The 16436-nt window shown below is 44.3% G+C and overlaps 1 protein-coding gene across 1 annotated transcript in view; it reads right to left on the bottom strand.

The window, feature by feature from the left end:
* The window catches only part of LOC132650919 (grainyhead-like protein 2 homolog), a 59511-nt gene that overhangs the window by 545 nt on the left and 42530 nt on the right, over positions 1–16436 (bottom strand). The window contains exons 7-10 of the mRNA XM_060376250.1: positions 13911–13997; positions 13693–13769; positions 10791–10876; positions 1293–1357 (exon numbers count right to left, since the gene is read on the bottom strand). Of these exons, the coding sequence (XP_060232233.1) occupies positions 1293–1357; positions 10791–10876; positions 13693–13769; positions 13911–13997 (315 nt within the window). The remainder of the gene's footprint in view (positions 1–1292; positions 1358–10790; positions 10877–13692; positions 13770–13910; positions 13998–16436) is intronic.

Genomic DNA, 16436 nt, shown 5'->3' with positions numbered 1-16436 from the left:
CTTATATTTGAGTGTTTTGCCTGAATGCATCTCTGTGTATGGTATGTGTGCATGGTACCCTCAGAGTTCTGAAGACCAATTTAATCCCCTGGACTAGAATTGCAGGTAGTTGTGAGATGCCATGTAGGTGCTGAGAATGAAACCAGGGTCCTGTGGAAGAGCCACACACGCTCTTAACCGGTAAAGTGTCCCTCCAGCACCTCTATCTGTGACTGAGAAGTGCCTGAGCCTGTCTCACTCTTGTTAGCCAAAGAGATTTCCATTTGAGAAAGAATGACTCCCTGAATCACTTTATAGTGGTGTCATCAGGGATGCTGCCATACCTTCAGTTTGTTCTTTTACAGAATTAAAAGGCACCCACGCTTAGTGGGCTGATGTTGGGATAAAAGCCTTATGCATAGGCCTTCACAGGCCCAGTGCTGAAAGGCAGTGCCATCAGCAGTGTGTTTGTCCACACTGAAGCTCTCTAGCCAGCAAGACTTGAGGCTTCACTCAAAGTGGTATCCCCAGCCTACTGCACTGATCTTGGAAAGAACTGCAGCACACATTCACCGAGTGTCTAACAGGAGTTCAAGTTTGATGCTCAGTCAGCCAAAGACTCCAAAATCAGAAAGCCTGAGAACCCAGGTCACATTTTCTTTATGAAAAGGGTCCAGAAGAGTTTTATGGTACCTACTCCCAAAGAGGAAGCCTTAGAAAGGTCTTAAGAGGGGCAGAGGAGAGGGAAGCACTTGCTCCTTGAGGCCATTGAAGCGGCCCACCTCCCTGCAGGCATTGACTATGCTTTCTGTTTACTGAAAGTGAGACCTGGGGCAAATACTTAAGCAGGCCCTGGGCTTCATTCCTCCTCAGTGAGCCTGTGAGGAGGAAATGGATCAGGGAACCCAGAGGCTCCTCACCACCCAACCAGGAAGGACTAACTGTTCACTGTTCCTTACCATGTGGGCGAGCAGCCTGACGCCCATTTGAGATTTCATTAATGATTACCTTGAAATAATTTCCTTTAGCCTCAGCTAATTTTTGTCCGTACTGTGTCACTCAGAAGCCAATGTGAAGAGCTACATGTAGTTCTGCAACGTCATTTTCCCTGATGTCCCACCACCTCTAGACCACTCCCGCCCATGTGAGGCTGTCAGTAGATGAAAGCACCTCGGGTGACATGTTAGAAATGCACTGTGGGTCTCCCTGCCTGAACTGCTAGCATCGTGGGCCACGGATGTGACAACAGGTAAAGCTATATTAAAAATGTACCTTGCAGACAGGGCAGCTAGCTGAGTTAGCTTTTTTCTTACCCCTTTTTGCTCTTCTTATAAAGCTTTGTGATTTTCTCCACTGGCAGCCCATACTTCTCAGACAGCTGAAACATGAATAACAGGAAAGTGGTCAGCAGAGAGCAGGGACACACTGGGAAGCACAACATTCCAACTCAGACCTCACATCTGAGCACAGCACAGTCCCCTAATGAGACACGTCAGGAAATCTCATGATGAACACTTTCCCTGCACTAACTGCTGAGACCATTCAGCCCAAGCCACTGGCTTTATAGATTAGCAAAATGAGGCGTAGAGAAGTGAATGGAGCCCCAATCCACGTTAGCAGCCACAAAGTCACAGCTCACTAACTATGGCTCTGACTAGTTTCACCAAGTCATTATTTCCTCTGCCCTTAGAAGGCAGAGAAATGCAGCTCATGCTTCGCAGTGTGTCAGAGCCCATGTCTAGTGCCATCCCAATTTTGATTCTCCATTTGGATAGATCTTAAATCACTCAGCAAAACAATCTTGATAAAAGTGGCATTTCCGATCCCTTGGAAAAAAAAACATCTACTCACAATGTTGGATTAAATAGGTAGCCATGCATCAAAACACATTTCAACTGAGCCACTTGCAGTGGCTCACCCCTGTGAGCCCAGCCCTGAGGTCAGCATGAGCGATGGAATGCTCTCCAGACCAACCTCAAGAGGTAGTGAGAGAAAAAGTTCAGGAGGATAAAAGATTTATATATAAAAGATGAGACCACTGAGACCATGAAAGCACAGGAAAAGATAAACATGAGTTCATTCTTCAGATAGCCATCATCCTAAGTACAGTTTTTCTGGGAGACATGACACCTGCAAAACAAGCCTGAATAGTAATAACTGGAATTCTGAAATATCAGTAGCTCAAACATACCACAAAGAAAAATAATATGCTGGGAAGCATTTTAAAATACAAACAATATATACAGAGCAAACTGCTTCGTTAAAAAGAACTCGATGGGGAACAGGGCAGAGAAGAAAGAAAAAAAACAGAAAAATTATATACAAGAAGAATATAATCAGGCAATAAGCATATGAAAACTGCACTGAACTTTTATTTAAAAATTTCAAATGAAAATAATGATAGGATAGTACTTTTAATTTAACTATCAAAAATGCAAATGAGCCAGGTGCCATGGCACACCCCTATAATCCCAGCACTCTGGAAGGCAGAGGCAGGTGGATCTGTGAGTTGGAGGCCAGCCTGGTCTATAAAGTGAGTCCAGGACAGAAATCCTGTCTTGGAAAACCAAGCGGGGGGTAGGGGGGGAGGAAGGAGGGGAATGAGAGATCCAGCAGGTTTAAACATTTTCTGCTTTTGGTTTACAGCTCTGATGGATCTGATGCCCTCTTTTGGCCTCCATATGTACCTGCACACACGGCAGACAAATGACACATTAAAAATAAATCTAAAAAATCTAAAACGAAACAAAACTGAAGTCATAATCTAATGTTGGTCAGAGCATGAGGAAACAGCAGTGTTCAGATTCTATATAAGGAATAGTGACCCTCAGCCTCCTGGAAAAGAAGTTTGACAGAAGCATAGTTTTTAAAAGTGAATATGAGCCATTGACATCATGTCTAGTAATCGGACATACAGAAATACTCTCATGCTCAAACATGTTTGGAACATACCTGTTCATAACAGAGGAAAGTCATAACAAATATGCATTAAATATCTTGACATTTTCTTCACTTACACTTTAAAAATTGCTAGCATATTAGAGGGGAAAATAAGTGAAAATTTGTCAATATAGTATAATCTTGTCTGAATTTTTAACGTTTACATATATTTAAATGTATATAAAATATTTAAATGACATAGCAATCTATTAATGATAGCTACATTGATAAATGGTCAGATTCAAGCTCCCTTTTACTTTGTATAATTCCACAGTGCTTATTTTTATGATTGTGTCATTTTTGTAAGTACAAAGTGGCAAGATGTATTCGAGAAAGATCTACTCCAAATATGTGCCATGCCCTCGCTAGTGGCTCACAGGTAAGGTTGGGACCCAGACTTAGGAAGTGTAGCACAGGCTAGAAAAGGGCTGCAGAACCCTAGGGGAGAGCTGAGATCCTGAGAAAAGTTTGTTCCAGAGAACCCTAGGTTCCTGCCTTTCCATCCCTACCACAGGGCAGAAAGACCTCTTCACCATATGTACACTCAGAAGCAAGACAGAGAGGCAGGGTGATAAAGACAGACTAGACAAGTATCCTCTTGCCTGCGTGGGGCACATCACTGGTGGTCCTGATGAGGTTTCCCCACAGCCACAATAAGGCCCAATGAACAAAAGTTAACAAAACAAAACAACACACTTGTTGGCCAGTGGGATGGCTCAGTGGGTAAAGGCCCTCACCACCAAGGCTGGCCAGGTGAGTTCAACTCCAGAAACACAAGGTGGAAGGCAAGAACCTTGACACTTGCAAGTTGTTTACTGACTTCCACATGAACATTCAAATAAATAGAAAAGGCAACATTTCTCACAAGAGCCTGGAGGCAGCAAAGAAAACAGGCCTTGTGTTAGAAGGGCCTGTTTGCAGAAAATGTAAACAAACAAATAGGCAGATAAAATGAAAAGCAGATGAGTAGCAGCTGGAGAGGCAAAAGCTAAGGGAAATGAATGGACACAGGAAGTCTCAAAAACACACACGCATGGTGGAAGACTTAATTCAGAATTGGAGAAATTTAGCAGATAAATTACAATGACACGGTTGATCTAGTTTATAAAATAGTAAATGCATATACACATACATACTGAATTTCCCAAAGATACTCTGTCATATAATGTGTAACAAAGACAATTGAACCATAATTCAATAAAATGAGAAATAAAAAGTTGAGAAGTTAATAAAAAATGTTAAGCCTCTCAGGAATACTTTACATCTCTTCTCTCTTCCTCCCATTGAGGCCCCTACACTATTTGGCAAGCCCCTTGGTGTCCTATTTGCTTATGCAAATAAAAGGAAGCCACTTCCATTTTAGACAGGTTGATAAGAGTGCTTTCCTAGTATACACAAGGCTAGGTTTGAGCCCCAAGACCACATAAACTGGGTGTGAAGGGTATCTGTACAATCTCAGCACTGCAGGTGGAGCATATGTTCAAGGTCAACCTCCCCTGCATAGCAAGTTTTGAAGGCAGCCTGGGACACATGAGACCCAGAAAGAGATGGAAGAAGGGAGAGGGAGGAGGGAGAGAGAGAGGAACCCAGTATGGTGAACTAGCTCTGTCTTTTGAGCTCTGAACTGAATTCAGTTCTTGCTGAAATGGCAAGGCTCTCAAGAGTGACCTCACTTCCTTACTCATTCCCTGGGGATCTAGAACCACTCAGTGAACAGAACTAGTTCTCAGAAACTCCTTGAGAGCAGCCTGCTTCCACATTATTTCCTGATTACTTCCTCAGCATAGCTGGCCAGAGCCACAGCAAGACGATGCACAGAACTCGGATAGGACAACATACATACACCCATACTTAAATTAGCCTCAAACCAGAACCTTTCTATGCCTTTCCCACACAGCAACTAGCTTGTTTTTTGGTGGTGGGGATCACGGATATTTTGTGGTGCATTAGCATTCGGCCTGCAGGGTGGAAAGCTGGCTCAGCGGCCAAGAGCACTTGTTCTTCTTGCAAAGGACTCGGGTTCTATTTCCACAAGGATGTTCACTACTTCCTCATCAGTAGGGACAGATGTGCACAGACATACACACAAAATAATGAATCTTTAAAAATTTCCGTATGCATTTCACAGTATGGGCTGCACTCACCCACCCCACTGGGTGCTACTCATCTTATCCCTACATCATATCTGATGCACTATCCTACATCACAGACACTTTCTACCATCTTGGTGACTGCCTTTCATAATGCCATTTCTTTTCTTTGTAATTCTGTTTTATTTTAGATACTTAAAAGCACTCTCAAAGAGTCAATGGATTTGAAATTGCAAAAGGCACCCATGGCACAAAAAAGTAGGAAGCCCTGGATAGCATTCCTTTCTGTGCATAGTGCTTGCTGCATGTGTACATGTGCTGGGGGTAGGGGGAGGGGGAGGGGGAGGATGGAGTCCCCAGTATTTTCACCTAATTATTCTCACTCAGTTGCCTTCTAAGATTTGGCTTTGGTTAGTGTCACTTGCAATTTCTTTTTAATTTTCAAGTGAAAAAGTTCGCTTACTCAACAGCAGTAGTCTCATGTCTGTTCATTTGCCCTTTTCTAAAAGAAAAAGGAATCCATTCCTGGCTCCTCTTTTCAGTAATTAGGCTCTCCACTCTCCAAAGCATGTACTCGGCAAAGGGCTGATCAATCAACTGTCTATCCCGCCTCTTTCCCGGATGCTTATTATCGATTCTTACTTTCCCTTTACTCTTTGTGTGACTGGCATTGTTTATTCTTCTTTTATGTAAACATATGGACATCTGCCTACCTAGACTTGAGTTGATGGAGAGCTTAGGGTGGTGCCACCATTTGGGGTAGAGCTAGGTAAAAGAGGCACCTATGTCTTCCAGCCTCATTTTCCCTATCTGTAAAATGGTGATGATGCTATTTCCATGCCATGTTCATAGGAGTATGACAATAATTAAAAGGAGCCTGTAGCACTCAGCATGGTGGGACATACTCTGCGAATAGCAAACATTTGCAACAAACATTGTGCCCAAGGCCTGAGGATATGCAACTGACAGCAAGAGACAAACCCCTCGGGACTGCATATTCTACTGGAGAAAAGAAGGAAGGAACACCCAACCAATATTAGGTATGCCAGGGGGTCTGGCTTCTTTCCTCTTGCAGTAGCAAAACATTCTGACCATCAGCAACTTGAGGACAAAGTTTATTTCCTCTTATACCTCAAATACCAGTCTGTTACTGAGAAGCTAAAAAACTCAAGCAGGAAGTAAAGCAGAAAGGCAGAAAGGAAAGCTGCTTACTGGTTTTCTGACTGGCTCTTGCTCAGCCGTCTAGAGACAGTGCTGACTCAGCAGGCTGGGTCTTCCCATATCATTCATCAGTCAAGACAATTTTTCACAGAAATGGCCAAAAGCCAGTCTGTCTCAGGCAATTCTTCAACTGAGGGTCCCTTGTCCTAGGTGACTCTAGGTCATGTCAAGTTGACAATAAAAACTGATCAAGACACCAGGTTGAAATAAAATAAAGCAGGTGGAGGCACACAGAGAAGAGGTGTTATTTATGTGAGTGGTCTGACAGGCCCCACGAGCTGGGGGTGAGCAGCCCCAACATCGTGATATGAAAGAAGAGCATCCTGTCAGAGGGGACAGCATGTGCAAGAGCCCTGAGGTCTGAGTGGCTTCACTGACCTCCAGAACAAGCTCCCAGGTTCCATGGTCAAAGTTCACTCTTCGTAAGGTTACTGTGTGGTGGTTTCAGGAACGGCCCCCCTAGACTAGTGTGTGTGAATGCTTGGCCCACAGGAAGTAGCACAGTTAGGAGGTATGATCTTTTGCTTGCTGCTGTGTATGCTTGTGGTAAGAGCCAGGCAAGCTCTGAAACAGTCTCAAGAAATAGCAAGCCCACACACATCAGTGGTTAAGTGGTTAAAGTGCCTGCCACACAGCATGGGGACCTGAGTCTGGATGTCCAAACTGCACGTTTAGCCAGATGCTGCAGTGCACACCTGTGATGGCCGAGCTCCCATGGACTTGCAGCAGGTGCTACAGCAGAGACTGAGCCTGTCTCAATCAGGGGGAAGCTGAAGTGACCTCAGTGTTGTCCTCTGACCTCCACACATGACACAGCCCATGCTCACTGATGAAAATACATGTGCACACACATACACACAAACACCAGTTTTTTTAAAGTGAGCATACCACCTTCTAGCTAACCGAGCTACTGCACCCATCATGTGGCCTGGCTCACAGGCTGTAGGACATCCATGTGGGCTACAGAAAGTCACCACCTCGGAACTGTTCATGAATCTGTCTGATATGGTACCTTCTGATTCAAATACCAGTTCACACCTGAAGGAAGGGTGGGAACACAGTTGTATTTTTTTTAGGTGACAGAGTCACATTTCATCACTGTCAATAATTATTTTCTTTTTTAAAAAAGTAAAAGACTACTTTAAAAACAAAACCAGAAAAAACGAGGGCACGTATGACATGAAAGAAGAAAAGAGACTGAAGGAGGTTGCCAGAGGTTGGGGACAAGAGGTGGGAAGACTGAGGGAGGAGAGTGTACTAAAACTCACTTCGTTCAAAAATGTTTTAATCTAATGTCTTGTATGCTAATGACAAAACTGCAATAAAATAAGTAAGAGGGAACATATATCCAAGTAACAGAGTCATGGCTGAAGACAGGAATACTGACCACTCCACTGTACTCTTGACACGTTTACATATGTGGATTCATTTCACACAAGCACATATCACCCATATTTATGCCACTAACAATACGGACATCTATACAGTCTGCCCTCGATAACTGCAGGCAGCACCCACAGGGTTAAGTGACTAAAGATCAAAAGTATTTTATAAAAGTTGTGCTTGTGCTGAATATGTATAGACATTTTTTGCCATTACTTCTTAAACAATGCTATTTACATAGCTTTTACATTCATCAGGTAGTGTAACTAGGGATGGTTTAAAGCAGATGGAGGATTGCCGAAGTTGCATAGGAATATGCTATTTTATATAAAACACATGGACTTGAGTACTCATGAAGTTTAGTATTATGGAAAGTTGTGAAACAAATTCTAGATATGGAGAGATGATGTATAAATTTATGTATTAATTTTATGCATACATATTACAATATATAGGAATACACATACATTACACATGCATATTATATACCCATGTACATATTTATTATAACATACAAACATGTACTGGTAAATGTGAGTATAATAAAATATCCTGGTTCTCGGCGGATCCACATTCCGGTCAGTGTTTTCCTACCTCACACAGAGACACAAATCAACTCAGGATAGAATTACATTAGCTGGAGAAATGGCTCAGTGGTTAAGAGCACTGCCTGTTCTTCCAGAGGACCTGAGTTCAATTCCCAACACCCACATGGCAGTTTACAACTGACTGTAATCCAGCTCCAAGTGACTTGACACACTTACACAGACATATATGCAGGCAAAACACCAATTCACATAAAACAAATAAATCATTTTTAAAAAGAGAACTACATCAGTAAGCTCTAGTGTTCTTCAAAAGACACCATCTCCATCACACGCTGATGGTCCCCTTCGACAGAGCCTGTGGTCTTGACACCCCTAAGGTCAATGAACTTGGTTTGTAGATCACTACCAGCCCACTTGTGGACCCTGAAAAGGCTCTTCTTGACCACCTTTCCCACTTGTAACACTCCAGAAGCAAGCAGGTAGTTTGTGTTAAACGTTAAGGAAACTTTTTGTTCCAGAGTTGAAAGGAAGATGAAGCCAGAATTGCCTGAAGACTATGACTAAAGCCATGGAGGGAACCTGAAGTTTCCAAGGCTTGCAGCTCTCTCTACCCATTCCCCTGCCTCACCCCCATTTACCATCTACCAAAACAACACAGGAGTTGAAGGGAGGCTGAAAAGTTAGAAAAGTTGCTGTTGAGTAGGTGAAGTGACCTTTTGTTCCACAGTGGTCCAGTATGAACACATCTTCAGGGTACTTATGAAAGTAGACAGAGGTTACAGAAGGAAAAAAAGACATCAAGGACCAAAGCAGGATCCCAGAATAGCACAGCAGTTCAAACCTGTTCTAGATCTGTGGCATCCATCCCTCAGGCTGTTCTAGGAGTTGGTTTAATATGGATTCCTACAAGGCCTCATGGTATATGCTTACAGTCCCATAATCCCTGTGCTCAGAAAGGTAAGGCAAGAATCCAGGTCAGCCTGAATCTTCAGCAACATTGCCTCTTCAGCAGGAAGGACTAAGAATGTGCATTGAAATAACCTCTAGATACTCCTATAAACACTTATTTTATCTGCTCTTAAAAACCAGACTAAGGTATGGAAGTGGACAATGATGTTCAGAGAAATCTGACTATTTTACATTATTTTGTAGACCATTTATCCATCCTTCAGCAATTTCAAGGTCATTAAAAAAAATCTTGGTTCATCCCTTCTAGGCCTTTTGCAGTATCTGTTCTTTCTAATCAGTTTAAAATTCAGAGCCCATGATGGTGGTGACACAGCCTTTAGTCCTGGCACTACCGGGGCAGAAGCAGGTGGATCTCTGAATTATATAGGCCAGCCTTGCTTATACAGTCAGTGAATTGCAGGTCAGCTGGGGCTACACAGTAAGACCCTGTCTCAAAACAAAACAAACAACAACAAAAATCATAGTTCATTAGAAGTTCCATAGTCTTTCTTGCATTTGCTTCTGGATTTGTTTCTGCTCTGAGTAGAATAGAAATCAATAGTCCCCACAAGTCACGACAAACAAAAAGCTGCCAAGCCTCCTCCTGCGCTTTCTGGAGAGTGACAGTGCTGCTCTGCTCAGAATGACCAGGGTCATGAAATGCCAGAGTGGGAGCAGTATGAAACCCACCGTGGCCACATTCTTCTAATTTTTTTCTGATTACTACTCAGAACTGTAGATAGACACTCACAATACATTCACAATATCACACAGCTGTTCTCTCAAGTTCCAAAACTTTCTCATCACTTCCACAGGAAATACACTAGTGTAGATCTTCCTTCTGCTCCCCAACCCATGGCAAACTTGCCTGCTTTCTCTCTCCCAGAAGTCATTGATTCTGGACATTACTGATAAATTGAATCGTGTAATAGAGGACATTTTGTGTCTTCCTGCCAGTTTTACTCTGTATATACTCCTAAAGAATTGGAAACAGATGTCCAAACAGAAAGTAGCCCGTGAACATTCACAGCAGGGCATTCTCAGGAGCACCCCAAGAAGGAAAAGCACATGGACCTGTTAGCTGAATGAATGAAAAAAAAATGAAGTATGTTGTGTTCATACAGTGAATGATTACTCTGCCAGTAAAGAGAAGGAAGCGCTGGTTTGTAGCATGTTCTAGCATGGACACACACCAGGGAAAAGTACAAATGAAAGTGATCTCAGGCCACTGCGTTGTGTGGTCTACACATAGGAACTTCCTCACGTACTGCAGTGTTCAGCCATAAGCCCAAATATCCCATCCGATGCATTTCTCAGACCAGCAGCCCCCAGGAGAGGTGAGAGGCAGCGCTGGTCCCCATCACTGTCACAGCCTATTCCCTACTGCACAGCTGTCTCTGAAACTGCTCATACTGAGGCACAGTCAAAGCTGGGTGAACAGCGTGTGAATAAAACACAGCTTTCCCTAGGTCGTGCTGCTAACCCTGGCCTAGGGCAGTGGAGAGAAGGGGAGAATCATCTCAAACCACTGCAGTTCTGCAGCAGATCTTTCCCCATAACCAACATGTCCTCTCTCCACTTTGGAATACGCTAGCCAAGCCAACAAGGCACCATGGAGCCACCTAAGTTCTGCCCAGGTGGCAGGGCAGGGACTCTGGAGGCTGAGGGGGCTGTGGCTTACCGCTTCCATCAGGCCCTTCACTGTGGGCGATCTCAGCATCAGGGCGTCGAACACGTCATCACTCTCCTTCCGCACGTACAAAAGCACTGCAAGAGAAGGGGACAGCCAGCGTGACTCCTGTCACATGGGAGTCTCAAGCTGACACCACCTGCTCTGCCAACAGGCCAATGACTACTGGGATGTACCAGCTCTGACACCTAGATCCACACTTTAGTTTCTCAAGAAAGGCACACAGTCTCCTCATGACTACTGTTCCCTGTGCTCATTCAGTGAATACCACTGAAGGCTCCTGGGTGCCATAGGCTGTACGTACCAAGAGCTGAGGTTGAGGCAGAGAGCTAATAGACCCCATTCTCTGCCTTTAGGGAGTTTATGGTCCATTAGGAGAGACAGGCAGGTACCAGATGACCTAGACACCATTGTGAGAGTCATAAAGAAAGAGCCAAAAAGAGGATGCTTTCCAGACAGCTCCTACCATGGTGAGGTGAGGGAGAAGGCTAAGATACTCAAGTATCTCTGAGTTGTGAAGAGCATAGAAGCACCAAATCTAGAAAGGAATGACACCAGGAGAAGAGCAGGTCAGGCAGACATTCTCCTGCACAGGCTTGGAAGGGTACCAGGGTAGCACCTAGGACAGTCCAGGAAGAACTTAGGATGCAGAGAATCACAGATTTGGGTGCAAGTCCAGCTCAGCCCCTGCTGTGACCCTAATGACTTAATCTTTCCCTGTCTGGATAATCTGTGAAGTAGGACACTAGCATCCAGCACATAGGTGCCTGCTGCCAGTTCTGGGAAATAAGGTCCTTGTGGTAGGCTTCATCTAGGCCCAGCACACAGAGAGGCTCAGTCTTCAACCTACAGAAGCAACCAGGAAGTAGGTGTGGTCCCTGTGCCCTCCCGCGAGGGCATAGCTTTTCCTTTCACTTCTCTGTAAGAGCTCTGAACTGGGGAGTGTGCAGGCTAAGATGGGCAGGCACTGCCGATCTCAGCAATGTAAATGGACCTCGGGAGGCTAAGATGCACCTGTGGGGTCCCACAAACATGGTCACCCTTGCTTCTGCTTCCCCTGACCACTGAGTCCTCCTCCTGTGCCCACCACTCCAGCAATCATGCTGAAAGGTCAGCTCCCAGAAAACAAAAACAAACCAACCAACCAAACAAACAAACAAAAAACTGGCCACTGTCATTCAGGTGCAGTCCAGCATCCCAGAGGGCTACTCTTTTTATCCTCTGGCAGCAGCGTAACTTCTCACCCAAGGGAAGAAAAAGCTGAAACCCCTCATCTGTCCACACTAGGGAAAACTGCCCCAGGCAAAAACAATAACAGCAAAACACTGGTGAGCCTACATCTCAACTATCATCTTAAATCCACCTAGCTACCATCACCATCAGCAGAAAAACAAAGGCAGGACTGGGAAATGAAATCAGCCAAATCCAAACTCCATGTCTCCCCTCCCCCTCCATCCCAAAGGCTTTCTTAAAGCTGTGCATATAAAGGCCACATTGACAGGGGTTCTGCCCAAACTCCCTTCTGTGGCCTGTGAATGTTCAGGTAGATTGTGGTGACTGTGGTAACGGGAGGAGAGGCAGAGGAAGGAGAGAGGCAGACTTGGGCACTGGTGCCTTCTTTATCAAACATCAAAACAGAAGTGCCGAGTAAATATGCAGACTGACTGCATTTCCTACAAGTTTACAACTTTAGTCCCTTGAAGCAATCCTGCATCACTTCCATGTCAGTTAAGCTGCCTAGAACCCAAAGGCTATCAGAAAAGGAGGCAATGTGAACAGTGTGAGAAAAATACTTAGAATGCGGACCCTGGCTACATCCAGATAAGGAAGAGTAAACCCAAGAGGAAGACATACTGGCAGCTATTACTTGATGGAAATTCTGTAACTTCTTGAAGCTCTCAACAACAGAAAGAGAGGGAAAGAGCAACTTCCATCAGGATGACCCTAGAGAGCTTACATTCTATTAAAATTAGCACTACTAATAAATAGCCTCAGCTTAAACCATTGCTTTTCCTGTTGCTCAGGGGTGGCTGGTAAGAGCTCAGGTGCTTCATTTTGTTCTGTTTTGTTGAGCAGGTGGGGCAGTCTCAGCCTTCCCCTGTCAGGCTTGCTGACAGCTAGCCTAGAGGCCATACTGGGCTCCAGACCGTTAGAGGGCTTGCCCACAGAGCCAGTTTTCATTAGATTTATTCTGGGGTGTACCAATGGCAACAATCCTGCCAACCACAACAGGAACCAGCACTGAACATCCCAGACATCACACAGCCAAAGGCAGGCAGCCTCTTGTGGAGCCCCAAAATGACTCTGACCCAGTTACCCTGACAAGTGGCTGCAAAGGAAAAACAACCTGTAACGATGGCTTTGCTGTTAACTGTCACCATTCTTCTTGAGCGACTTCTGACAAGTAGGAGCTGCCACTAACCCTCAATACCCAAGCCAAGCACCTGCTCAGAGCAAGGGGCCCAGTGATGTCTCCATCCTTCTCCAAAGAGAAGCTCTTGGAGGTAGCGGGGAGGTGGTTCTTACCGCTGGTAGGTTACAGCGCCCTCTGTGTCTGAATTCAAAGTTTCAGAAGCCATACCTTAACTTTTACTTATAGGCCAATACAATTTGTAGTGGCAATTTTGGTGGCAGTTTCACAAGCTTTGAAAAATAGTTATTGGACCAGCTACCAGGCTGTAAATATAATTCCACACACCAGTGTGACTCCTGGTTTCCCTATGACTCTGCCCTATTCCTAAGTAAAGTCAGGGAGGAAAAGACACCAAGGGATGGAGGTGAAAACAAGTGATGGTGAACTGGGAGCCACCATCTCATATGGGCGTGCCCAACCTGTTGTTGTTAATTGTTTCATCTATTGAATATCTCTGAATCACTGGTTCATGAGACGCACTCACAGAGCCAATGTCCTCTGAACTATGTATTTCCCTGCTGGAGGAGTTGGGAGCCACATAACCGTTCCTCCAAGGCCTGTAATGGAAAAGCCTGTAACCTCCCATATGAGGGAAACCCCACCAGGATTGGGAATGGTTCAGTCTCAGGGAGTGAGTTCTTGACAAGACACTCCCTAACCTTCACACCAATGGCACACAGGAAGGAGAGATACCTCACTTTACGTTTTCTTCTTTAATCTGCTTAGACGGTGTCGGACCAAACTCCTCTTCCATGGGCCTGAACATCCGTTTAACAAGGACGCTGCTGCTGGAGAAGACAGGCAGAAATGGTTAAATACATCAGAGGGTACTGACCTGTCCTCCCCTGCAGGCTCTACACCACCATCCACACTGAGGGAGAAAGATGGAGCCACAAAAGGGAGGTTGCTGAGCCTGCCTCTCCTTTTCTGTTCAGAAGGTCAGGGCCACGGAAAAGCTGATGGCACCCAAGTTGCAGCAGCCTCTCACATCCACGGTGAGCTCCCGACAGGAGACAACACAGGCCACTTCAACAGACCTCTCTTGGAGACTGTCCTGGCTTCCTACAGTTCTCCCTTTCCTGGTTGCCACAGTGAAGGTTCAACCCACTCCACTGAGACCAGAACATTCTCTCTGGAGTCAGTTCTGCGTTTGCTTTCAAAGTTCTTATGCTTTTCAGACAGACTAAGGGAATTAGAAGAGAAATCAGAAAAGTGGAGATTTTCTTTTTTTTTTTTTTAGTTGTTTTTTTGTGTTTTTTTTTTAATTTTATTTATTTTTTATCAGTTACATTTTATTAACTCTGTATCCCATGACAGGAGTCTACTGAGCACATCTGAAAGACTCTAACTAGCAGTGTTTTCAAAGCAAAAGTGGAGATTTTCAATTCTTTAGTCTCAGGCGTAGATGCAGACTTGTAGAAAATGATCATTTCTCTGGAGACTAGCCCATGAGGCAGTGTCTAGCAATCACTTAGCAGAATGGTTAGGACAGGACTTCAGCAGTCAGACCACCTCGATGGATTTTAAATCCCTGCTTTGTAGTTTATTACTGTACAAATTTGGCATGTTGCTCAACTTCCCTGCTCCTCAGTCTCCTAAAAGGAGGCTGTTGACTTAGAAATGATAATATTTGAGGAACTAGAAGTATTAATTACACCAAATTGATCAGTATACACTATTTACACTGTCAAGTGATCGTACCACACCAGATAAATAAGTACAAATATTATGTGCAAATAAAAATTAATTACTTTAATACAATTTAAAAGGAGGCTGGGGAGGCGGTTCAGCAATAAAGGCTGTACACTGCTCTTGCAGAGGACCAGAGTTAGGTTCCTAGCACCATGGCAGGGGGCTAAGCTTTCTGTCCTCCAGCTCCAAGGGATCCAATGCATCTGACCTCCACTAACACCTGCACATGCGTGTACATACCCACATGCAATGCACACATGGTTTAAAAAATAATAAAAATGCTAAATTTACAGGAGGCTCTCTACAGGAGGCTCCCGGGAGAATTCCATGAGTGTCGGGGACTGAGGGGAAGCACCACCAAAGTGCTAGATGAAGACAATGAAGATGCTGATGATCACAGGCTGAGGGCAAGAACAGAGAAGACTAGATTTTCCACCCAGAGCAAACAGCTCACTACCTCCTGGTCTCACATAGGAGATGGACACAGTAATTAACCCCAGTCCTGCGGGTAACACAAAACTGTGACTCCTGCCTGAGTGAGCTTCCTGCCACCAGAGAGCCATTCAACACTTCCCAAGTCGGGTTGGTAGGGACCCAGCTTATAAAAGCACATGCACAGTACCTGGGACAGTCTGAAAACATTCCTGTCCATGTTGGAAGCGTATATCACTAAAACCAACGGTACTTAATTTACCTCCAAAGGGAGCATCAGCCAACTGAGTTTCTTAACACACATCTCCGCCTTGCTCACTTACGTCCCGAGCACTCTGAGGCAGCTGGATAAGAACAATCTTAGCCCTTGTGTCCACAATGACAGAATGCTCAAATGTGTTATCAGCCTTCCACACTGTGATCCAGCTAATAGGAAAAAAGGCTATTCGCATGTGCCACCTTCAAGGGAACCATCTCATGAAAGAGCTACCCAAGAAGCATCTGAGATGCTTTTGAGGATAGCCTATCAAGAGCCATCTTATTTTATTTCCTCTATGTCAAACAGTAGAAACAGCTAAGGAAAAAACGACGACTCAGGTCTCACCTGAAGGCAGTAAAGAACTTTTAGGACACTGCTGCCTCTGCCTTGCCCTTGCTGCTTTGTCATAAAAGCAGGCATGATACTGTCTCCTCTTGGAACTGACCAAGAACTTAGAACTGTAATAGTAGTGACCATGAACTAGTGACCATGAACTTAGAACTAGAAGATTTAAAAAAAAATCCATACACATAGCAGCCAGGCACCATTAGGTTAATAACTGGTAAATTGCCTGAAATGTTATCAGATACCTTCTCGTGCTGTGTGAGTCAAGCTGCTTCACAAAGCAAGATTCATTTATATTTTTCCAGTTCAGTTGACTTTTGAGAACAACTTAATCCAAGCCACAGCAGGCTTTGTCATTAAAATAGTATCTCAGATAAACCACATTTCTCTTGGGAGGCCAAACACTTTCAAATCTATAAACCCAGTAGGAGTCAGTAAGTTTTCTATGTTATGAATCCAGTAGTTTCATTTATTTTTCAAAGCAAAACCAAACAAG

This window comes from Meriones unguiculatus (genome assembly GCF_030254825.1).
Source record: "Meriones unguiculatus strain TT.TT164.6M chromosome 13 unlocalized genomic scaffold, Bangor_MerUng_6.1 Chr13_unordered_Scaffold_34, whole genome shotgun sequence".
In the NCBI taxonomy this organism is placed as follows: Eukaryota; Metazoa; Chordata; class Mammalia; order Rodentia; family Muridae; genus Meriones; species Meriones unguiculatus.
Note: the sequence above shows the minus strand (reverse complement) of the source record. Positions and strands in the feature narration are given on the sequence as shown.